We start from the raw sequence: 23,568 nt of genomic DNA, 5'->3' as shown, positions 1-23,568 counted from the left end.
TTGGGCATGACATTGGGACAAACCTGGTGCTGGCCTTTTGGACGCGCGAAAAAGCGCAGCTGGTTGTGGGACGCAGCATTTGGCGTCGGGCCTGTCACACGGACCAGCGTCCTCAGTTTGCTCAGCAGAAACGCGACTACGGCGTCGGTGGCTCCACCGAATCCCCCCACAATTGAGCCAAACACCCCGGCCGTGGTGTGGACCAAGCCGCGTCTGCAGCTGCTGGACACGGGCGAAACATTAATACAAGAAGGCTGAGGTGACCAAAAGACATCCCCAATCGACAACCCCCCATCCTCCCCCCCCACTTGCCCTCCTGCTGCCATCCGCCCGAAGTTGGAAAATACTCGTGCCAGCGAGTTGCCCGCCTAGGTACTTGTCGAGACAACCTGTTCATCCGATTTACGGCATTTGCCAAACAAACGCGGGTTAGCTGTACTGTTGTACCCTGCCCGGCCCCTGGCCATCCTCGGCCTTCCCCCGCCATACTCCAGTTGCTGGCGCTGGCCCCTTGACGCGCCCGCGTGTGGCCCACGACGCATCACGAGCAGCCCTCTCGTACCCGACCTTTATATCCCATTCTCTCCATCCCGGAATCACCTTTCTGATCCTGCTGTGTTCCCCCCGACACGCCCCCGTCGGACCCAAACCCCTCACAACAATGAATGTACCAGCAGCCTCGTCACCAAAGAGGCGCGTCCTCGGCCCTCTGGACGTGAACAGGTCCTCACCAGCACCACCCATGGCGACAGGGGCCAAATTTGCCGGCGCGGCGGCGTCGGCCTCGCCCCTGAAGCTCTCTGCCACGTCGCGTCCGACGCTGCCCACCGAGCAGGAGCAGCCACGGAAGCGGCCCTTCGCGTCAATGGCCGGTACCGCCGCCGCCTCCCACCAACAACAACCAGTCAAGAAAGCCTGCATGGATCCCGAAGTCAAGGACGAGACCCCCACTTCTTCGGACGAGTCGACGCAACAAGAGCAGCCGGTATGTGGAAGCTTTGGCCTCTCGTACCCCCGCGATGTGTGTGGGGAACCTTGCAGCAATTAGAAAGAAAAAAGACGCGCACGCGACACGCTCTGCTGGGCAACACCAACTAACATCCGATGCCCAACTGGTCTGTAGGAGTCGATTGAGCGCGATGCCGATACGAGGCAACGATCCCCGTCTCCCGCCGAGTCCTCCGTGTTCGACATGTCTGGTGTTGACACGACCCAGGCCACGGCACTAACAGAGCCTGACGTCGAGGACCCTGCCGCCACTTTACCATACCCGGCACCAGCAACGTCCGCCCCAGCGCCGGCCCGACGCCCCCAGTCGCGGACAGAGGCCACTAGACAGGTAAGCAGAACAAAAGTTTCTATTACCATTTTGGGTTGTTGATAGGCCGTTGTGCAAAGGCTGACAGTTCGTGTGACAAAACAGAAGGCAGAAATGATCCGCCTACGACTGTCCCTGGCGGCGTACAAGGTACGGACTGGACAGACAGACGTGCCTCTCGAGCGGCTGCAGATGATCCGTCCCGCTTCGGCCGGCCTCTCCGGCTCAAGACCGTCATCCGCCGCTGAGACAGCGGCGGTGCGGGCACCACACAGATGCTCGATTGCTTCGACATTGTCCAGCGACAGCAGACATGACGGTGTCTCGCCCCGCCCCGCTATCGCCCGCGTGCATCCTCCTCCATTTGTCTTCAGCGTGCCTAGCGAGACGGCCCCGGCAACGCGAAGAGCCTCGGGCGACAACCAGGAGGTTCGTCGTGACCCTCCTGCGCAAGAGTCGAGGCAAGAGCAGCAGCAGGATGAGAAGATGCCGGCTCACCCGGGCCCCAGACTTGGTACCTTCCCTGCACCCCAGCCTCCCCGCATACCCTCGCTGGCGGCACCGCCGCCAATCATGATTCCCAGCGGTCCTGGGAGCGAGGCCGCCGCCGGCCTCATCAGGAGTCCCCTGCGTGGGCCTGCGGCCGATGGGCTATTAGAGCTTATGAAATCTAGCCAGTAACGGCTTATTTTTCGATATAGTTGGCTTTTTGGTATACATCCAGGAAGGGTAATAGAAGTCAGGGTCTTGCTATAACCGCTTAGCAAAGCAAAGAAATGTTTTTGATGGGTTCCTGTGGCTTGACTGATCAACTTTATCGCTCATGTCTGACAAAGATTTGCGGCACCGATGCTGATGGGAGAATCGAGGTGCCCCGGGGGAGGGTAGAATAAAACGGATGGGTGGGAGAAAATACGGTCGTCTTGGTGAAGATGTCTCAAAAGCGTTGGTTGTCGGACCGGAGTTTCGGGGGGGCATATCTGCTAGGCCAATCTATGGTTTCGAGGGCATGTGATCTGGTACGTCAGGCGCTTTGTGTCTGAGTATATGGAGGAAATCTTTGCGAATATCTGAAAAGTCGCTGGTTGTTGGTTTTTTTTTTGCTTTTTTTGTGGAAGATATGCATGGACGTTTGGCCCGTTGTCGGAACGCACGTATCGAGGACGGGTATGACTAATTCGCGGGAACAAGCGAAAGGAGGGGGTGGTGGGTACAGGTAGGCTCGATTCAATCGGTGGCGGGGCTTGAACCGATTTGAAGATGGGCGTCGGGATGATCCAAGTTGGGTTCCATTATCCAAAACATATAGAAATCGAATAATCCCCGGCATCGTCTTTTTTTCATTCTTTTTTTTTTTTTCATCGTAGCATCGAACCAGACCGCGATGGTGGTTGCGTCCCGTCCCTCTTGGCCGACCCGAGCAGCTGGGTCGGCTAGGCTTGGCTGGGATCACCATGGGGACCCTACGTGCCTCTTGGGCGGGCAGGGGACATGGATGGACGGGAGAGCCAACCACACACACCCCCCCACATGGCGCAAGTGCTGCCTGCATGCAACCCCGGGTCGATGCATGCTGACGGGCAGCAGGCCGGCATTGAGGGCGGGCACCGTCGGCGCCTCATTGGGTGCTCTCTGCCCCATTTACATGTACCCAAACTAGCCCTTATTATACATGGACAGATTTTGGTGCAATCTAGCGCTGCCGTCGCCGCGGTTGCTCCTCCTGTTGCTGCCCCTCGTCCCCCTTCCTGCCCTGCCGCCACCGCTCCACAAACTCCTCCAGGTCGACGTGGACCCGCAGCCCGCGGCCAGCCATGGTGTCGAACACGGCCCGCAGCTCGGCGCTCGCCAGGTCCGCCACCAGGCCCGGCGCGAACGCCTCCATCAGCACCTCTTTGGACCACGGGCATGCCGCCATAGCCCGGTAGAGCACCTCCTTCCCCTTAGCCTTGCGCCGCAGCTCCGCCCGCGACCCGACGAGGCGCAGGTACGACGCCCAAAGCCGCGCGTCGCCCGCGCAGGGCCCACCGTCGCCGCCGCCCGCCAGGGCTGCCTCGAGCGCCGCCCGGGCCGTGTAGGCGTTGCCCGTCCGCACCTCGTGCCGGATGGCAAAGATGCGCGTCGAGACGCAGTCGTGCGGGCTGGCGAGCGCCGTCTTTTGGAGCAGCTTGCGCACGGGGCTGTCGATCCGGAGGCTCGGCTCTGCCCAGTCGAACAGGGACAGGAAAATAGTGTTGCGCGGGAAAAGCTCGACGAATCTGTGCAGCTTCTCCCTCAGGAACGCCGGCCTATATGGTCTGCTCGGATGGAATGGCGCGCGTTAGAGCCGTGGGCATCAGGTGTCCGCAGCCCGAATGCGACGGTGGAGAAAGAAAGACTTACCCATGTTTGGTGTGAAAGTAAAGGAGTTTCGCCCCGAACTGGAGGAGACGCTCGTGCGTCGCCGACACGGCTAGGGCACCGCGAGTGCACAAGTCACCGGAAAACCCGAGGATGCTGGATATCGCGGCCGAGATGTTACCTTGGCTTTCCGACCTGGGCTCGCCGCATTCGCTGTTTGTTAGGTACTCGAGGAGGGCAAATGACTGTGCAAACTGCGCAGCAGCCTCGGCGTCACCAGATGAGAGCCGGTAGTCGCGGCCGGACTGGAATGTCTGCCGCATCCTGAGCAGCGCTGCAGGCGTAAGAGCCGCATCCGGTGACTGGCTCCCGTCGCTGATTGAGCTGCAGAGGAAAGCAGTAGCCTTTGGTTTGTCCAAGCTCGCCAGTGCTATCCACGCCGCGGCGTTCCAAAGGCATTGCGTCTCCGACACTTCGGGGCTTATTTTCTGGCCGGCCGCTGATACCAGTACTTTGCAAGCCAACTCATTGTTTCCATCGGCGCTTTCCGCGGCCGCGTAGGCCGTGTAGAGCCTTGCGTTGTTAGGGTAGTGGCTTTTGAGGAGAGCCTTGGCCATCTTCCTCACGCCCTGCGCATCTCGCAGCCACTGCAGGGCAAGATGATACTCGGCAAGATCCTCAAACCCACACTGCAGCACGAGCTGTTTGACTGAATTCAAAGCCCAGTAGAGACGTCCTTCCGTTGTTTGTAGCTCAGGCGCGCCCGGCTCCAGAGGGAAGTACCTGAACCAGTCCGGCCCTGAGAAATAGACATCCACTGAGGACGCCATCCGTGGCTGGTCCTGCCGGAATCGAGGCAGCTTCTCCGAAAGCGCGGAATGCTCGTCTGACTGTAGTTGTTGCATTTTGCTCTCCGTGCTCTGTTTGCCTATCTCCTCCTCGAGCTGCGCTTCGTCACCGGCGAGGAACGGGTCGTCAAGAGCAGAGTAAGGCAGACCGTCGGGCCCAAGCGGCGGTGGGAGACGGCAGAACTGCGCCAGGGCGGCGGCCAGGCGCCTCTTGGTGTACAAAAGCACCGACGACGGAGCTGCAAACAGCAGGTCCTCCATGTCGGAGATCAAGACGACTCTGAACGGGTCATCGTCCGCCCCCGAGTCCATGGCGCGGGCAGGCACCGCGCTCTGGGCTGATTTGCGACGCTCCTGCGCCGCCCACTCCTTATAGGCATCGCGTGATGTCGGGGCCACGGGAGGCGCAGGGTGTTTGGGTTCCGGGACATCATCCTCCTCGCTCGCCTGGCGCCATCCGCGAGAGCCCTCCTCTCCGAACCGCGCCGTTTCTCCCTCCCAGAAAAGTCCAAAGGAGGAGATGCAAGCGTCCGACTTGGCGTCCGCCAGCTCTGGAGGGCGACAGAAAGTCAACTCTAGCATGGCCTGCCACGTTGCGAGTGCTACTTCGCCGAAACCGGCATCTTGAAGAAACCGGGTCGCACGCAGGAGAACGTATACGAGCTGATCCACAAGGTCGGCCACATCCCTCTCGGGAGAAGCTATGCGCTCTTCCAGCCTCCCCTTGAGCCATTTCATCCGCTTCACAAAGAATGCTTTGCTAGTTTCGAATTTAAAGGACGCCACATCAGTCATGGTGTGGTTGAGGTGAGCCCTCCACAGCCTGAAGCTTTCCGGGTGCTTCTCTGTCGTTGCGATCCAGCGGGCTGCCTGGGTTTTAGGGCTCCAAACGCGTGATCCCTCACGCATGAGCCCTAGCAGAAGCCGCTCCTGGTCTGCTTCTGATTTCGCGTGAGCCAGTGCCGACTCGAACATTGATAGTTTGACGTCGGCTACACCACGGGACGCGTTGGCATCTCGGCTATCCGGGCCATCCTGGCCGATACGTAGCCTTACGTCCTGGAGCTCGATGAGGCGAAGCCACGAGTCTACGTCCTCCGGATGTTCCTTGACACGGCGAGAGAGGCTGATATGTTGCTTCTTTGTATCGTCATTATCCTCTCCATTGTCCACGTCGTCGTCCGACACACTGCCGCCGTCCGATGCTGCTTTGCTGGGCTGCCACAGATCGATGGGCCTGAACGGGCGAGCATCCTCGTCTCCAGAGCTCGGAGAGTCACCATCGTCTACTTCGCGATTCCGTTTCCGGGCATCGCCAAGAGGCATAAAGTCACCAGGCGCAGTACGTTTGGTATCTGTTGCGACAGGTGCATGTGGCACAGTCCGCTTTCCCTTGGCCGTGATAAGCTTCAGCAGGCTGGATGATTTCTGGCTGAGGAGAGAGCCGCCGTCCCCAGACGTTCGGACAGTGAAGGCCTCGTTGATGCCATCCCGATCCAGCACGAGGAAGCCCCGGCGGCAGCCCAGGATCTTGCCACGGCCGAGTCTCCGGTAGACGGGCACACGGGAACGCTCGTTGGACCCGTATTTCAGGATCAAAGGGTCGCCCCGCTGGTCAACGATATACAAGCTGCTGGCAGTTCCGACGGTGCCCCCTGGTTTCGTGGCCGGACCAGGAGACTGGCGATCTGAGCGGCTGTGGCGGGACGGGCTGTGGCTATGGCTATGGCTGTGCTTTGCCCGTTTTCTGTGGCTGCTGTCGTCACGACTGCCTTTATGGTCACGGCGGCGGTGACGGTGCCGGCGATCGCCGCGATCCCCAGACGTTGCATCTTGTGACTCAACGCCGTGAGTGTCTCTGGCGGGATCGCGCGAGTGGCCAGACGAGACAAGCGATGCTACTATGGTCTCACCCCTGGAGGGGGCGGATGTGCGCTCTTTGGAGGACATGCTAGACAACTGTGCATCGTCGCCAGCGCGATCCTCGTTGAGGGGGGCTAGATAATTATCCAAGGTTTGGGTTGGCGAGAACGCTGCAATTTATCGTCGTCGGCATGGTGCGCGTCTTGGCCTTGACGCGCAATTCAGGGAGCAGTCAAAGACATGGATTGAGGATGGCCCTTTACTGAAGTGTGGCGCCGCTGGGCGGTTGGGTGTCGTGCGTGGCTCCTGCAGGGCATGTGTGGCTTAATGTAGGCCTTCTTTCGGTCAAACCTCAGCATGACAGTGCGTGTCGCTGTGGTGCTGCCCAAAAGTCCAAAGTGGACGCACGTGGCAGCGCCCAAACGATGCGACAGTTCCATGCAATATGACGCAACAGCGGGACCCTCTCGTCTCATGTCTGGTGTACAGCCTGCGTGCTACCCGGCCAAGCTGCAGCACCACGGGCGCCATGGACGCTGTGGAACAAGTGACAGCACTAGGGATGGACCTGGCCGCCCCATCGAGGTTTTTGGGCTATAGTTGACAGCGACTCGTGCGCTTGCCGTGCTTCCGCGAACCGCTCGGACGAAATGGCGATGGCAATAAAAACAGCAACTAAAACACCCCCGAGGCAGCATCTTTGCATTCCGTTTCTTTGTTCGATTTACCTGCTTCTCCGACCCGCTCACCCGAGGCATGTGACATGTGTTGCAGGTGGATCGTGGCCGTGACACCAGCATGATGATGTCTTGGGTGGGTGAGCGCTAGCGATATAGCTGGGCCGCAGCCTGCAACCAGCAGATCACCAAGCTGGGTGGGTGGGTGACCGGTAGTAGTACCTGCCCGCCCAGGGACCTCGCCCTCACTTGTCATAGCGTGCTGTCGCCCGGACCCTGACCTTGCCAATCGCGGACCACCGCCCCACCCAGCTGGCGCCCGAATCAAGGCCGCAACGACAACGCGCCTGAACTGTTGGTTTCGATTCCCGATTCCCGACACAGCAGTCGACACAGCAGCCGACACAACAGCCAGCACACCGAGCCCGGCCTCGACACCAGCCTGCCGCCAGCACACAATGCCAGACCGGAGGGGCCGAGGGTACGGCACTCACATCACGTACGCCGACGACCCCATCCAGAAGAACCCCGAAGACGCAGGCCCCGCCGACATGGATGGCCAGAGGCCGCCGCCCACCATATCGCTGCCCCCGTCGCCGACGTCGGTTAGGCGCCCACGCCACCACGGGGGCAGCATTCAGGGCAGCAGGCACGGAAGCCGTCGCGGCTCTTTCTCGGACCAGCCACCCGACGAGAGGACCTCGCTGCTGGGCGGCTCCCGCCCGCGCATGCGCATCCAGAGCACCCACGACGCGAACTGCAGGCCCGACCTGTCCCGCAACCCCAGCTTTGCCGGTGCGCCCCTCCCCTCCCCCAAGGCCGAATAAGGTCGAGCGAGGCTCCCTCCGAGAGACCCGTGCCGCTAACCATGTAGCCGATCCGCCGTGCAGGAAGCGTGCTGCACTCGCGCCACCACAGCCGCGGCGGCTCCCTCACCCAGCGCCTGATGCACGCCCTCGCCGACAGGCAAGAGTCCTCGTCCGCCTCCAAAGGCTACGCCCTCCCCGAAGACCGCGTCTGGTACGACCAGTTCACCTCGACCGACTGGGTCCACGACAGCATCGCCGATGCCTACCGCGTCAAGGCCCTGCGCAGCCGCAAGGACTTTTGGGGGCGCGTTTACGTGCTCTTCGACGGCGCCCAGGGCTGGATCCTCAGCGCCGTGGTCGGCTTTGTCGTTGCCGTTCTCGCCTACGTCGTCAACGTCACCGAGTCCACAATATTCGACTTTAAGGACGGTTACTGCGCCCGGGGCTGGCTCCTGAGCGAGAAGGCCTGCTGCCCCCACGGGGCCTGCACCGACTTTCGCATGTGGGGTGAGGTCCTCGGCGGGAGCCTCCTGGGCGAATTGGCCACCGACTACGTCGTTTACGTCGTCGCCGTCGTGCTCCTGGCCACCGTGTCCTGCCTCATGACCCTGCGAACCAAGACGGTAGTGCCTTCGGCCTACCGCCTCACCACCCTGGACGAGAACTTGGCAGCCGAGAGAGCCCGCACCATCGAGTTCGACGACCACAACACCGAAGGCAGCCCCAGTCCCGACTCGTCCCACAGCCCGAGCCAGCACCCGCCCGCCGGTGAGCCGGCCTCGGACCCTCCCATGATATACTACTCGGCCGCCGGCAGCGGCGTGGCCGAGGTGCGCGTAATCCTCAGCGGCTTCGTCCTGCACGGCTTTCTGGGCTTGAAGACCCTCCTAGTCAAGACTGTTGGCCTGATCCTGAGTGTAGCCTCGGGCCTGAGCCTAGGAAAGGAGGGGCCCTACGTGCACATCGCCACTTGCGTCGGCAACATCGCTTGCCGCCTGTTTTCCAAGTACGACCAGAACGACGGCAAGCGCCGTGAGGTCCTCTCTGCCGCTGCCGCCGCTGGTGTGGCTGTCGCCTTCGGTGCGCCTCTGGGAGGTGTCCTCTTCGGGCTTGAGGAGGTGGCCTACTTCTTCCCGGCGAAGACTCTCTTCCGCACCTTTTTCTGCTGCATTACGGCCGCCCTGACGCTCAAGTTTCTGAACCCGTACGGCACTCACAAGATCGTCATGTTCCAAGTTCAGTACAAGCTTGACTGGGAGTACTTTGAGCTCGGCTCCTTCATCGCCGTCGGCGTACTGGGCGGCGCAGCTGGCGCCCTGTTCATCAAGGCCTCGCGCAAGTGGGCCGAGACGTTCCGCCGCATACCCGTCATCCGCGCCCATCCCCTTCTCGAGGTCGTCCTCGTGGCCACCATCACCGGCATGGTCGGCTACTGGAACGTGCTGACCAAGCTGCCCGTCGCGAAGCTGCTCTACAACCTCGCCGCTCCCTGCGACGCCAAGGACGACAATCTCGACCAACTTGGGATTTGCCCCACTAGTCGTGAAGAAATTCCGGCCATCGCTCTCAAGCTGTTTAGCGCTTTTCTCATCAAGGGGATCCTAACCATTGTGACCTTTGGTATCGTGAGTAGAAACACTGGTCCGCCGGGGAGCCGTCGGGCAGGGACAGCGCTAACCCCATCGTCTATCCACTACCGCTTATACAGAAAGTTCCGGCCGGCATCTACGTACCGTCCATGGTTGTTGGAGGCCTTCTTGGGCGGCTGATAGGACATGCCGCACAGTACTTGGTCCTCAGCACCCCAAACTGGGCCGTTTGGGGCAGCTGTGCCCGCATTGGCGATGCCGGCTGCATTCAGCCCGGCGTCTATGGTCTCATCGCGGCCGGGTCGACCATGTGCGGTGTGACCCGGCTGTCGGTTACCCTGGCTGTCATCCTGTTTGAGCTGACTGGTAGCCTCGACTACGTCTTGCCCTTCTCGCTGGCCATCCTGGTTGCGAAGTGGACTGCGGACGCTATAGAGCCGCTCAGCATATACGTAAGTTGAACGCGCTCACTTGGTCGATGGTCTCGGGCGGAGGGAGATTTATGTCTAGGAACTAACGGCGCTGCGTGGTAGGATCTCTTGACCGAGATGAACTCTTACCCGTTCCTAAACAACAAGCACAAACCCATCTTCACGTCAGACCTTGGCGCCCTCGTGCCCCGAGTGCGGCGTGAGCGCATTATCGACATCACCAACTCGCCGCTCGTGCGCGCTACCAGTCTCCGCAAGAAACTCGAGATCCTACACCGCGCGGGCGAGATCGATGGCGGGCTGCCCATCGTGCGCGACCAGGTCCTCGTCGGACTCATCCCAGCGCCGGACCTCGAGTTTGCCCTGGACCAACTCGAGGACGAGGCGTCGAGCCTGTGCCTAATGGCCGACATTCCCAGCATCGACGACTCGGACGACGGACTCACCGACCCGACCGATTTCACGCGCTACATCGATCCGGCACCCGTGGCCCTCGATATCAAGTCACCCCTGGACCTGGTGTATGAGTGTTTTGTCAAGCTGGGCCTGCGGTATATCTGCGTCCTCCGTGACGGCAAGTTCGTGGCTGTGGTATGTCTGTCCAGTTGCCCTTTTGAAATACCCGTCATATATGTTTCTGGCGGCACCTTCTAACATGGCCCCAACACAGGCGCACAAAAAAACATTCGTCAAATACATGCGTGATCTCGAGAACCATGAGAACCATGATGCATGATTCGCCGCTTCTCTTTTTTCTCGTATCTCCTTTTCCTGTTTTACCTTGCTTCGGCTATAAAAGGGGTTTCTGTTGGTCTGTTTATGGACGAGAAACGCTTGTATGACCGGGGCGGGTGTGTTTGTATATGTTCTGCATCGCACTAGCCTCATCTTGCGCATATGCCAGCATGTCTGTTGTGCATTTGCGCCCTATTTTCTTTTGCAAATCTATTCATTGCATTTGTTTCTGCGCCTTTTTGTGTTCCACCTTGGATCCTATAGCACTGCTGCGTGTGGTCTTGTGGTTTGGGTGGTCTGTCTGGGTGGGTTGGCATATTTTCGCTACCTTGGCTGGGGATGAGGTTTTCCATTTGCATAATCCCCACCGTCGACAGATCGGGGCAGTCTAGTACTGCTATGCCATCTACTCGTTGGTTTGTCTTGCCCGCTTATTTGCGCGTCCTGCGCGTGCTGCGAATTCATGTGACGAACTGGATGATGTGATATGGATCGCCAATATGCGAGTACTGGACCGGGGACGCTGGCCTCGACGTGGCCCCCCCCCCAACGTGGCAGGGGGAACCCCGGGCGCCGCGACGGCGTCTGGTACCACCATGGCAAGCGAAATGCGCAGTCTGGCTACCTATCGAACACGCTCTTTGTAAAGGTGTGCCCCAGCCCCAGGCCTACAACAGGACATGGCGAGATGCCGATCCGGGCATTGAGAGATGATGCTGCCGTTGTACCTGTCGAGTGCCGAGGCTGCCATTTTCCTTGCACCTCTTTCTGAGCCTGCGGGTTTCCAACTGCCAGAATGCAGGGGACTAGCTGGTCAGATGCTGTGAAACCTGAGCCGATCGGTGGTGCGGGCCATGACACGCAGAGCACGTTAAACACATGCATGCAGACGCGGCAGGGACCCGGGCCCGGGCCCGGGCCTGTGGCACGTCATGAGCAGGACGGGACAGACTTGAAAGCGCACAAATGGGTTGTTCCCGTGTACTCTGATGCACACGCCTCTCTCTCTCTCTCTCTCTTTTGATTCTCCCCAGAGGGAGACACCGGAGCCGGTCGGGACTCTTGGGCGGATTCAAAATGGAAACTGGGATAAATATATCAAAATTGAGATGAATGATCCAAAAACAAAAAGAAAGGTGAGGAGAGCAGATACGGCATCGCCGCTTGAATTGATACGTCGTCTCCCCTCACTGCGTCAAATAGTAAAGAAAACAGGAGCCGAAAATTGCCAACATGGAAGTAATACATAGTCAACCCGGAAGTGACCAAGACAATAATAGGTTACTCCGGGGCGCGATCGCGATATACGCCTTGTAACACAGAACACCTGCTCGTGACTGTCTCAATGTTGGCTAGCAAAAGTAACGAGTTTGGGCAACTGCAAAAAGTCTCTATAGGCGAAGTAGCCATCAAGCAAGAACAATACGGCGGGGAAAAGAGAAACATGGCTCGAAGAGCAGTGTGTACAGTCAATAGTAACCAAGAAGAATGTAATAAACATATTGAAAGGCACTGCGTGCATGATTTGCGCGCAATTCTGGGGGTATCTCGGTAGGAATCGTATGTGTGGTTGTGTGGGCTATTAGTGGTGGATATGTATGGGTATATCGGCTTGGTGATAGCTTCTGTGACTGCACTTTATCTCTCGGACAGATATTGCACATGTCCGATGGTTCCGGATAGGCGGCCTGCATACGGCACACGTTGTCATGGCTCTGGGGCATCGGGCTCGAGCTCAGGGCTAGAAATCTCCAACGGCGGGAGGCCAGATCGTGACCCTGTCGGTGTGCTTGGGGCTGGAGCGATCTCGGGGTCGCCAATTTGTATGTCGAGCTATCATGGCAGGCACTAGTCAGTAAGCAGGCACGACAGGTGGAGAGCATAGTCGGTGGATCACTCACCGTCATATAGGCGGTCTGGCGCAGGGGCATGATCTTGGGCGCGATGCCTGCCTCGTCAGACCCAACTGTCTTTTCCATGTCCTCGTTCCATTGTTCGATCCAACGCTCCAGTTTGCTCAGACGCATCTTCGCGCCAGTGAGACCGAAGTCTTCCCACAACCAGCCGGTGGCGACACCCAAGACGCCGTCCACAATATTTCTCCAGCTGTATGGATTGAATATCGGCACCAGCTCGCTGTTGAGCTTGTCAACGACACGCCGGAACTCCTGCTCTGTGAGACCAGCCGGGTCGAGTATCTCTGGGTACAGATTTGAGAAGGTCGGGGCAAGGTCGCCCTCCAGGAGCCAATCCCTCCGTATCCGGATGATGCGCGTGTTGACATACTCTGGCGATCCCACGGGAACATGGGGGTTGAGGTGCGGAAAGCAGGGGTGCTGTGGCCCCCACTCTTCGCCTGCTCCGGCCTCCTGGTCTGGATCGCCCATTATCGAGGAGTCAGACGAAGAGATGGCGGACCCTATGCCATCGGGCATCGACACAGTCGAGTGCCGCTGATTACTCATCGCCCCGGCACCGGGAAGGATATCCGGACCTCTCTCCAGGTCATGATCCCTGGGAGGTAGCTGCATCGACTGCCTGGCAGCTTGCCTCGCGGCTTCATCTTCCTCTTCGGGTGGCATGACTGCTTTTCCCTTTCCTTTATCCAGTGTCCCTGTGACGGCGTAATGCTCGTGGTTCAGGTCACTAGGCGGAAGCGTGGGGAACTGCCACCGCACTGGGCTTCGGTTCCACGCGTCCTCTAAACCGAGGCTTGAGGGAGAGTCTGTTGTGCGATCTCGCGCGTCCTTGGGCCTCGGCTCCGAGGGACCAGCTTCGGGCGTTATGGGAGACGCCCGATGTGAGGCTTCATATGATTGCCTGACGGAGGGTGGAAGGCTGATGCGGCCACTGCCAGATCGTTCAACCTGAAGGCTGGCGCGGGTCGAGGTCGAGTGGCGGGTTTGGCGCTGCTCGGGGAGCGTCAGCAAGGGATGCTCGCCGGCGCTAGTGTCGATGAAGTGAGACGGATCGGTCGCGACAGATGCGTCGAGGGTCGGGTGTGCGAGGGGAACAGGGGGAGGCGGCGGGGTGGACGGTCGTCGCGGGCGTCGGGTGGCAGTGGCGGGTGACCGAGGCGTAGAGTTGACTGGGTTCCAGAGGCTGCCGGTGGCCAAACGGCGAAGAGGGCGAAGGGGACGGTCACGAGAAGAGTTGCTGCCGGCACGGGTGCGGAAGGGTGGTTGCAGCGGAGGAGGCAGTTGGGGGTAGTTGGAGGGATGGGGAGGGTGGTGATGGTGTAAGTTGTGGGCGGGCGCGGCGGCTGCGGTGGCCGGACGCGCGGGCTGGCGATGATCTGGCGGCGAGGGGCCTAGGGCGGGTAGGTGTGCAGGTCGAGGGCTGGAGGGAGCGATTGGAGCCGTGGGGGGAAATTAGCTTCAGTGGCGGCCGCCGAGACGGCCTCACTGACGACGCTCGAATGGTTTTTGGAGCCTTCTAGGCGCGCGGGCACCACGAGCGTGGATTGCGCCTCGTGCCGCTCGCCACTAGGGGCGGGGACGGGAGCGAGATGTGATATTAGGATTAGCGGCGAAGGCAGCGCCGGTGCCCGGCGGTGCGCCTGGTTGGCTGCGTGGCGAAGGGGTGCCAGCGACGGCTCGTCGTGGTCGTCGTTAGGGCGGCTGTGTCGCGCGGGAGAAATTCTGCTCGTGGACGCAGGACCCGACCTGCCGACCCCAGCGCTCCTCCTCCTCCTTCTCCTGGCGGGAAGCGATGGCAGCAGCGAGTGGCAATTCGCGATGGCGTCGTCGCAGAGCAGCCGAGGCAGGGAAGGGGCAGGGTAGACTGGCTGCTGCTGCCGCTGCTGCTGGTGTTGCCGTTGTGCGAGCTGCTGCCTCGACGCCGTGGCTGTTGGAGCCGTTTGTCTGGTGTGGTCGAACCAGTGCGAGTGCGAGTTCGGGTGCGAGCTTGAGTGCTGGTGGTGTGGTGCTTCGATTGATGCTGCTGAGCGGCAGAAAATTCGCGGCCTGGGCTGCTGCTGTGACTGCTGAAATTGCAGGCCCGAGAAATTGCAGTCGCTCAATCGAAGGGGCGAGCGACGCAGCGGTTCGGTTGGTTCGTTCTGTTGCTGGGTCGCGGTTGCAGCACCCACCTGGAGGACCGCTCTGATGGCCAGATCGGCTAGGGAAAAGGCAGGGCAGCCCCAATTTGGCTTAGTGACGGGTCCCCTTTGGGCCACTGCCAGCATTGTCGCACGCCTCTGCGCCGCCTGGGGCTTAGGCTGCTCTCGCGCACGCGACGTGCAAGTGGAGACCCGATGTAAATGTCTGGTTTTATACGGGCGACCGCCTCAATGCACAGAGTTTCGAGGACGGCGAGGGAGGAGGATAACAATAACAGAAAACAAAACAGGACTGCCTGCCAACCCCCCGAGATGACCAGGAATCCAAGCAGCCCACGAACGGGGCTTCCCGAAAACCCCGGGCTTTCTCAGCTCGACTCAGCGCAGAGACGTTGTGCTTGCTTCCACCCGCTGGCTGTTTCGACCAGGCTGGTTAGAGAGCGCGACGAGGCCCCGGCACCCGAGACCGTGCGTCCCCAAAACCTGGCTTGCTCTGGGACGGGAGTCTCGGGAAAAGACAGCTCGGTTTTGTTTATTTTGCTTTTTGGTTTCTTTCTTTGTCCACGCGCCACAAAGCCCACAGTCCAGTCCAAACTGCACGAGTGAATTAGTTCGAGCCCAGTCTTTATAGTCGACGCCCCCAAGTTATACCCCCCGAGTATACTTCCCGAGTATACACTAAACAGTGGGCGGTGCTCGAAACACCCAGAAGGCCGGAAAGGGGACGGTAAACGGGACAGTAGTGACCTACAGGACAAGTCGGGGGGACGAGGGTTCGATTGGTGTTCTAGGCAGCCGCCTTTTATTTGGTCGCCGTCGTCTTCGAAACGGTGCCAGGACGGGACGCGTGGGGAGAAGGCTGAAAGGCGGAGGGAGTCGGTCTTAATTATGTGTCCAAGGCACGCACGCAACCTTCTAGGTGGATGTAGCAGTGTCCTCCCCGCCACCGGCCCGCCGTCATCCCTCATTCCCTTCCCACTGCCTCCAGCCTCCAGCCTCCAGCCTCCAGCTTCCAGCACCAAGTACCCAGCCAGGAAGACGGTGGAGCGGCTCGGTAATGCCCGCACGGAATGCTGCTTTAAATTGCCTCCTCCAGCCACCTGTGCCGTGCTGTGTGCAGATACGAACGAGTAAGGCTCCCATGACTAGCTTCTCGCCCAACAGTTCACACCTTTCGAATGTCAATGCACAAGCTTGGGCTGCCAATGTGCCTGCCAGAGATGAAAGGCAGGGCGGCCAGCGTGCTAGCCTTCCTGCGCTGACATCACATCCTTTCAGGGCTGTTTTTGCTGACCACCCCTGCAGGTCTCTTCCTAGCTGTAGCCCCAAAGCACATGGCGAATATAGAATACTGCCAATGCAAAGTAGGTGAATTGTCCTATTTTATGCGAACCTAGATTTGCTGGTGCCACACATCCAAATTTACACATTGACCCCTGAGTTACCAAGATTCCATCCTTGCGAGCCGAGTCCCCTAGCGCTGTCTGGTCTTCCCCAGGTGCGGAAATGACTGATATCTGACCGCATGGTTTGGAAGCAACCATGTATCTTTGAAGAAAATAGTATGTTCCACAGATCATGTGATGGCCTATGCGCTCAGCAAGGTATCATCCAGAAAATAAAGAGGCCGTATTTATGGGTTCTAGGCCTGGCTTCTCCTTGAAGTACGGTAATGGCCACGCCGTTCGTTGATTAGACCATGCCGAATACATCATTTGGTCTCAAAAAGAGTTGTTCTTTTCCATGTACATCGGTGCGCTACAGACAAGGTCAAAAAAATCCGACGAGATGCTTTACGTCTTGCTTGCCAGATCTTCCTGTCCAACATTTTGACTTATGGATAAATGAATACTCGTCTGCATCCACGGTTGGATAATCCATTGTCCATTCTGCAGCCGCCTCGGCGTCCTGAAGTGTGACGACTGCATAACACCCCTGCCGCCTGTCCACATTCCGCCAACCAAATGCGCTGATGTCCCAAAGAACGACGGCAGCGATGTAACCCCAGCGAGATGTAATCAATGCCGGGGATGGAGCAACAAGCGGATGTAGGCTAGTTGCGTGCGGGCCCAAGAAAGAGGGCCAAATTCTCCGGCACGCAGGCGACGTGCGGAGCATGTGCATCTCAGACACAGCACGTCTTTTCCAGTAGCCGGCGGCGAGGCCAGAATGCGGGCGCTGGAAGCGACGCCCCTCTGCTCCTGCCTTGCGTGCCTCGCTGTGGAATGCATGCACATGCACGATGGTTCGGCACCCGACGCTACCAAGGTTGGTGGCGTCAGCACTCCTCGCCGCCCCACCAGCAGCCGACGGTGAATTGGGCAAGAAAGACGTCAAACACTCGCCTGCTTTTGGGGTCGCCTAGATTCGCGGCGCCAATAAGGCGCGCCCGCCCGTTCCGCCTCCTCCCCGCGACAACAAACAAAAAGAATCGCAGAGCGCCCAGACGACAAAACCAGCGACAAAATCAGACGACAAAACCCGCCGCGTTCCCATGCTGTCGCAGAGGCGCCCGCCCACCGACACGACAAACCCGAGCAGCGGCTGACATGGCAGACGGCACCAATCCCGCGAGCACGCCGACCAACTCGACCGGCTCCAGCGGCAGGGATGTCCCACTGCTCTATGATAAGGCCGCGAACGGCGGGAGGCGACCCGCTCACCACCATCCCCCCTCGACCGCGCCCACTTCTGCTACTCCACCACAACCACAACCGTATTCCCTAGCCCCTGGCCACAGCCTGAGGCGTGCGGCCACTATCGCCGAGCCCTCACTGCGCCGCCGCGCCGTGCTCTCCCCGCTCGAGCAGCAGGGTTCCGCCGAGCCCGGTAGCACCGCTCGTCGCCGCGACTCGGCCATTTCGTCCGACTGCAGCCTCGATGCCCTCAACAGTCCCAGCCGCAGGCCCGGGGTCGTAATCAACAAGCCGGATAGGTCGATCGGGCCTGATATGCAAGCTCTCCCACTCCTCTTTGCTCTGCTTCCCGCTCTCGGCGGCCTGATATTCAAGGACGGCAGCGCCTTTGTGACCGATTTTCTCCTGCTCGGCTTGGCCGCTGTGTTTTTGCATACCACGGTCACACAGCCATGGTATGAATCTCCAAACCCTGACTCCCGTCGCTTAGGATACGGCAGCCTTTGGCAGCGCTGATGGTACTTTGAAGGAGCTGGTATCACTCCGCTCAGCAGATAAGAATAGCTGAGGAGGTAGTTACCGAGGAGGTTGTGGACGGGCACGACTACGAAGACCTCAGTGACGAAGATGGTTCAGGGGGCGATGATTATGCCTCCTCTATGGATGGCGGCGAGAAATCCCCGAACAGGCGCGCATCACAGTCGGCAACAAAGCCGCAGGGGACGCGTCATGCGGCGTTGCGGGAACTTTACTTTCACGAGATCGCGGCTCTATTTTTATGCTTCATCTCTCCCGCGCTGGGCGCCAGCATTCTCCATGGCATCCGCACGCAACTCAGTCGGCCGTCTGAGGGTCTCGTGTCAAACTACAACCTTACCGTCTTCCTGCTCGCCGCCGAGATCCGACCCGTTCGTCACCTCATGCGGCTTGTTGAGGCCCGCACCATACACCTGCAACGCATTGTGCTGGCGAACCCGTACGCCAGCAATTTCTCACGGGGGGCCGGCACCGTCAACGGAGCCCGCGGTGGCGGCGAGCCCGTAGTTACCGCCACGCAGTTGGCTGTGCTGGCGGCGCGTGTGGAAGAGCTCGAGTCACAGGTAGTGAACGAGGCGCAGGTGCAAGCGGCGCACAGCGGGCCAGCGGGCTTGGAGGCGCGATCTCAGCGGCGCGACGCGATCCTGCGTGAGGCGCGGTCGCAGATGCAACCAGAGGTGGACGCACTCAACCGCGCGGTGCGCCGATACGAGAAGAAGCAGACCATCCTTGCCGTCCAGCTCGACGGTCGTCTGCAGATGCTCGACGGCCGGCTCGACGACGCGCTCGCGCTCGCGGCACACGCAGCCAAGAACAGCAGGCCCCGCCCATCACTCCTGGCGTCGGCCACCGACCAGATCCTTGTCGCACTGATGCTGCCGTTCCGCGGTATCTGGCTGATCGCATGCCTGCCCGTGCGCCTCCTGACAACAGCTTTCGGCCGCGATCAGAGACAGACAGAAAAGGCGTCCAAGGGCTACAGGAGCGGCAGGTCTTCGCGATCGTCCAGCACAGGCGGGGACCGTTTCCCGGCTAGGCTGTCAAGGAGGTGACAGTGTAGCGTCTGACATGGTATTGTTTTTGGGTTCGACCTATTCGAAGGTATTGCTATATTACTACCCACGTTTAACGGCCTTGCATGGTATACCCCGAGACATGAAGAGTTGGAACAGCAAGAAACTAGTGAGAGAAGAACCAGATGCTGGGCAGTCGAGTGGGGGATAGAGACATTGTGTTCCGGGTTACAAGGGGCGTATGAGATCGTCACTAATACTGCGCAGAGGACGGCCTCACACGGAATGGGTCAAACACCGAGCTGATGCTCAAGATGTCGAGGAAGGTTGCCGCGTGTAGCGTCGAGGACTCTGTTGCGTACTTCAAGTTGGGACGGGGCCCTTTGGGCCTGATATTGGTTCCCGAGGGGCGGGTGGCGTTTTCCGCCTATGCGGCAGATGGTATTGTTTCTATCATTGCTTTACAGGGTTTTCATTTTTATGTTTTTATGTCCATGTCTAGGTATTCGTTCTATTGGAGATTGGCCATATCTCCCAATCGGACATGCTGACCGTGCTCCTTGTGTAAGTGGCCGGAGGGGTGAACCAATCGATGGGCAGAACAAGGGATAACTGCCGATCGTTGCTTTTTTTTTCCTGCTATTTATGGTTTTTATTGCACGCCAATGGCCAAGTGGCTTTCCTTTCTTTTTCTTTTCCCCCTCCCCTCCTTGATTTCACCCCCAGCCCATTTTCTCGGAGCATCGGGGGAAACGGTCGATATCGCGATTCTAGTGGCTCGTCTATTCTTGCTTGGGCCTTCTCCCCTTCCCCTGGCCGGGGCAATACGTGGAGCCGGTAACGGATGGTGGCGTGGATGTGGCCCGGTCGCACTTTTTTCTTCTTCTTTTTTTTCTTTCTCTCTTACCGTCCTCTCGACTCGGGACCTGAAAGGGGACGGTGGCAGGTGTGACACAAGACATGATGGGTGGTGTGAGGGCGTGGTCGGCGGCCAAAGTCGAAGGTGAGGGGGCACGACGTTTGCTTGTTCTACGTTCACCCCATGTGCCATACTGTAATGAACTCGTCATGCAACATATGTCCATCCCAAGTTGATAAAAGAAAAGAAGAGTTGTCACTGTAGCTGAAGTTGTATTTTTTTGCTTCTTTTGCCTTTTTTTTTTTTTTCTCAGCTCGTTTGTGCATGTTCTACATCCACCTGGGCTGAGGATGGCATCCCGTCGGCCAGCTCCGTTCCACACTGGCAGGCCCATCCCGGCGGAGGCCGCCCGCTCCCTTCTTTCGTATAATTTTTTCTCTTTCTTTTTTTTGCTCTCTTTGTCCATGTCCGTTTCCTTGATCCGATGAGTTTGTTTGTCATAAACTCAGCGTGCCCAGCGATGGCGGCAACGTGAGGGGAACCCTTGGCAGGCGGGAAAAAAAAGGGGGATTATCGTACCTGCGTCTTTTCCTGCTGCTCCGCCTGGCCCGTAGCCTGTTTGTCGTCCGCCTTGTTCGTCACCAGCAGCCTTGAATGGGACAAGAACACGAAGACCCGTACTCGTTTCAAACGCCACAGTTTATGCGTCGCCAACTAATTGCGCAGGCTGTTGAGGCTTGTCGTCCCTCCCTGCCTGCCATGTTTGAGGGCTTGTCCACTATTGCCAGGGGAATCAATGCATGAGGGATCGACGGCCCAATCGGGCCATGTTCTCAGCTCGGGCTTCCCAGCTGTCTGGCGCGTCCTCTTTTTTTCTTTTTCCTCCTCTTCTTTTTTGCTCAGTGGCTCATCCGCGCCGGGACCGCCAAGATGTTACAGCTGGGGCTAGGCACGTTGGTCGCCAATCGCGTGGAGTGGGGTTTTAATTTCAACGGAACCCAACGGAACCCCCCTGGCCATCATGAGGAGTGAGCGGAGGAGTGAGCGGAGGGTGCTTGAGCACCCCCTCGAAGAATCGGCAGGGGAGAGAAAGGGAAAAGTAAGAAAAAAGAACGAGGGAAGACTGGTCACGACTTTGAGGGGGAAAAGACGCCCCGATTCGCTGGCCATGCCATCCCTGGAAGAGTAGGTTTGGATCTTGTGATGCGGTGAGAATTAGACGGCACGAGAAATGAGCGCGCGCAGCTGCTGCCCGACAAGAAGCCGCCCCGCGACGGCAGATGGAAGCGGTTCGACGCGAGCTGTGGCCTTGCGCTGCATCAGGACTGGTCAAGTGTGGTATGGTTGGCCAAGCGCAGCAAAGCAGTCAGTGCGGGCAGGAAGCAGGTCGAGCCGGTCGGAGTTGCCAGTCTGTTTTTTTTCTCTTGTCGTCAGGGCGAAGCCCTGAAACTCGCTTGCACCGGCCGGCTTGCCGGCCCAGTATACTGTGTAGACACACGCAAACGGACTTCTCTGCCATTTGCTTCGGCCGACCGTTAGGCCGTTGTACAGCTGCTCGTGTCGGCCTTCAAGATGGGCTAGCTGATCTCATGTACGACAGACGCATGTTGTGCTCTTGCTGCACCCGACCTCGGATCATGCCAGAAATGGCAAGCCGATATAGTAGACTGGTAGCAGAGAAGCAGGGCGCACGATCAGCAAGACGACGGCTGGGGGCAGGCGGGAGGCCGCGGCGATTTGTCGGCAGTGCATTGCCCGCGGGTGGCGGCAGCAAGAGGAGAAAAGAAGTAGACGGGATGGGCGTGTCGGTTCTTGACCGATGCCGAGCAGGTCCTTATCCATCCCACGCGGCATTCATTTCAGGCTGCAGAAGGCTTGCAGGTTTTATTTCTCCGGATGCAGGGCAGGATGCGAGGCAGGTGGGAGGTACATGTAAGTAGGGTGGTACCCCGAGGTAGGTAGGTAGGCCGGTGTAGGCGTAGGTGGGATATTCTCAACGCCAAAGAAATGAGATTACGCGTGGGTTGGTGATGGCGTCCTGGGGGGTGTAATGCAGTAGCATCAGCTTGGAAATCAATGACGGGCTACCCCAGCCGAGGCACCTTGGCTTCCTACGCGCCCGTCGGCCAGCCAGGCTTTGATGCCGCGAACCCGCCAATGCCTGGACGCGTCTTCACACGGCTGCTACGTGCAACCATCCCCGCCAAAGAGGGTGCTTCCACCTCTCCCATCTCGGTACCAAAGATGACCGTATCCGATCGTGCCTGTGCGCGCGGCTCTGTTGGCGTGTGGACTGTTTGTTTTCTCCATGCTTGGCCCTCGGCTGGCCGACACATCTCGCCAGCAGCTGTTTGCACTCTCGCCTGTTCTTAATGTCTCTTGTCTCGCTTCTCTTTGTTCTCTCCTCTCGCTCCTCTTGTTTCCTGGCCGGCGGAATGTCCGCACGAGGCACCCAGGCGACCTATCAGTGGGGGAGAGCGGCCTGTGGTGTGGCTACCTACGAAAGAACCGACCGTTTGGCTGGGTGAGGAAAGCCGCCTGCACGTCCCCGGCAGAATTTCCCGCTGCTCGAGGCAGAGATTGGCCATGTCGTGGAACCCTGCCGGGGCCTATCAGGGGGGCGTCGGGTCCAAGCCGAGGGGAGGTCGCCCCTGCCGCAACCCGACCCACATTTTCAGGAACAAAAAAAAAAGGAGGAAAAAAAAAAGTGATGCTTGGTCTGGACGGCCAGGGGGCCAGGGGGGCACCTTGCAAGCCTGCAAACTCACCCGAGCGTCACCAGTTCCTTTGCCCCTCCACCATCGAGTCCGCCCACACGCCTTCTCGGCCTTGGCTTCGCAATTTCCTGCGCCTCCACCAAGAGCGTCCAGTCGATTTGTTGGAGTCGTTTGCGCACAGGAGACGTGGCCGTGGAAGCAGACGAGCAGAAGTGCTGCGTGCGCGGGGGCAGCCCTCCCGAGACTGGCCGTCGGCCGATGTTGGGCTGCGTGCGCCCTGCAAGCACAAGGACGAAGAGTCTCGCAGAACAGATTGACGACCGCGACCCCCACCCATGCCGAGTGGCACCTAAGAGCTGGGGGGGCCTTGGGCCGACTGGGGTGGGATGGGATGGGATGGGATGGGATGGAAACCTTCACGCTGGACCACCAGAGTGCCAGGGAAGGCCGTGGCCCTGTGGGCCATGCTGCCTCCTGCTCGGCACGGGAAGGCTCCCTTCGATCCTAGCTAGCCCAGGAACCAGCCCTTGGCTGGGGGTGGTCGTGGGTGGGCTGCCTGGGGAGGGTGTCCTGACGTGCTCCGGAGTCGGGGTATACATGTATCTCGTTCGCGCCCTCCTCCAGCTCTGCCCTCCCTCCCTCTGCTTCGTTGGCCCTGCTGCATCTTTACGTGAGCTAGTCACCCAGTCAGGACGAGGTTCACGGCCGTTTTTGCCGACCTCACCCGTCACTCCTTTTTTTCTTAGGTTCCTCTGGTTCCATTACAGTCCTTTTCGTCGACACCCCCCGAGACCACGCTGGCTTGCATCTTTTTGGTCGCCTACGTGTTCCCACCCACGCTCCTTTCCATTACGGACATAGACACAAAAAACAGGCCTACCGCCACCCACCTTCCTTCTAGCCACTCTTTGGCTGACTTTGACTCGACCCGAGCCGTCCTCTCCTTAAACGAGCCGCCTTGCTCGTCCATTCGCGGCTAATATCTTTCTAATACAACCCTAATGCCCCGTCATCCGATCGTATAACTCGCGCTACTTTGTTCCCGCACACGCCTCGAGGACACCAGCCGGCGGCCAGTCCACATACAAGGATCCTTCAGCTCCTGGATTCCATGCTTCAACGATAGCCTTTCGGCG

General features: G+C 59.3%; 7 protein-coding genes across 7 annotated transcripts; 4 read left to right on the top strand and 3 right to left on the bottom strand.

The window, feature by feature from the left end:
• The first annotated feature begins 160 nt into the window (after positions 1-160).
• On the top strand, positions 161-2,645 carry GGTG_01868 (hypothetical protein). The gene is made up of 3 exons (XM_009219639.1): positions 161-985; positions 1,124-1,339; positions 1,424-2,645. Exons 1-3 carry the CDS (start codon positions 662-664, stop codon positions 1,997-1,999), a joined length of 1,116 nt encoding a protein of 371 aa, XP_009217903.1. The 5' UTR covers positions 161-661; the 3' UTR covers positions 2,000-2,645.
• GGTG_01867 (hypothetical protein) lies at positions 2,441-6,642 on the bottom strand. The gene is made up of 2 exons (XM_009219638.1): positions 3,701-6,642; positions 2,441-3,615 (listed from the first exon to the last, which is right to left on the bottom strand). Exons 1-2 carry the CDS (start codon positions 6,454-6,456, stop codon positions 3,012-3,014), a joined length of 3,360 nt encoding a protein of 1,119 aa, XP_009217902.1. The 5' UTR covers positions 6,457-6,642; the 3' UTR covers positions 2,441-3,011.
• Positions 6,643-7,024: 382 nt separating this feature from the next.
• On the top strand, positions 7,025-11,040 carry GGTG_01866 (chloride channel protein 3). Its single transcript, XM_009219637.1, has 5 exons — positions 7,025-7,841; positions 7,937-9,480; positions 9,564-9,896; positions 9,978-10,466; positions 10,546-11,040. The coding sequence occupies exons 1-5, from the start codon at positions 7,505-7,507 to the stop codon at positions 10,609-10,611; spliced, it is 2,769 nt and encodes a 922-aa protein (XP_009217901.1). The 5' UTR covers positions 7,025-7,504; the 3' UTR covers positions 10,612-11,040.
• Positions 11,041-11,566: 526 nt separating this feature from the next.
• On the bottom strand, positions 11,567-14,764 carry GGTG_01864 (hypothetical protein). The gene is made up of 2 exons (XM_009219635.1): positions 12,512-14,764; positions 11,567-12,443 (listed from the first exon to the last, which is right to left on the bottom strand). Exons 1-2 carry the CDS (start codon positions 13,190-13,192, stop codon positions 12,318-12,320), a joined length of 807 nt encoding a protein of 268 aa, XP_009217899.1. The 5' UTR covers positions 13,193-14,764; the 3' UTR covers positions 11,567-12,317.
• Positions 14,297-14,733, top strand: GGTG_01865 (hypothetical protein; the record flags this gene model as incomplete). The annotated part of the gene is made up of 2 exons (XM_009219636.1): positions 14,297-14,529; positions 14,624-14,733. Exons 1-2 carry the CDS (start codon positions 14,322-14,324, stop codon positions 14,731-14,733), a joined length of 318 nt encoding a protein of 105 aa, XP_009217900.1. The 5' UTR covers positions 14,297-14,321.
• A 2,220-nt stretch (positions 14,765-16,984) lies between the features above and the next one.
• Positions 16,985-19,444, top strand: GGTG_01863 (hypothetical protein). The gene is made up of 2 exons (XM_009219634.1): positions 16,985-17,761; positions 17,836-19,444. Exons 1-2 carry the CDS (start codon positions 17,220-17,222, stop codon positions 18,893-18,895), a joined length of 1,602 nt encoding a protein of 533 aa, XP_009217898.1. The 5' UTR covers positions 16,985-17,219; the 3' UTR covers positions 18,896-19,444.
• Positions 19,445-22,479: 3,035 nt separating this feature from the next.
• GGTG_01862 (hypothetical protein) lies at positions 22,480-23,402 on the bottom strand (the record flags this gene model as incomplete). Its single annotated transcript, XM_009219633.1, has 3 exons — positions 22,480-22,709; positions 22,954-23,096; positions 23,323-23,402. The coding sequence occupies 3 exons, from the start codon at positions 23,400-23,402 to the stop codon at positions 22,480-22,482; spliced, it is 453 nt and encodes a 150-aa protein (XP_009217897.1).
• Between the last annotated feature and the right edge of the window lie 166 nt (positions 23,403-23,568).

The sequence above is a fragment of the Gaeumannomyces tritici genome (genome assembly GCF_000145635.1).
Source record: "Gaeumannomyces tritici R3-111a-1 unplaced genomic scaffold supercont2.1, whole genome shotgun sequence".
Classification (NCBI taxonomy): Eukaryota; Fungi; Ascomycota; class Sordariomycetes; order Magnaporthales; family Magnaporthaceae; genus Gaeumannomyces; species Gaeumannomyces tritici.
Note: the sequence above shows the minus strand (reverse complement) of the source record. Positions and strands in the feature narration are given on the sequence as shown.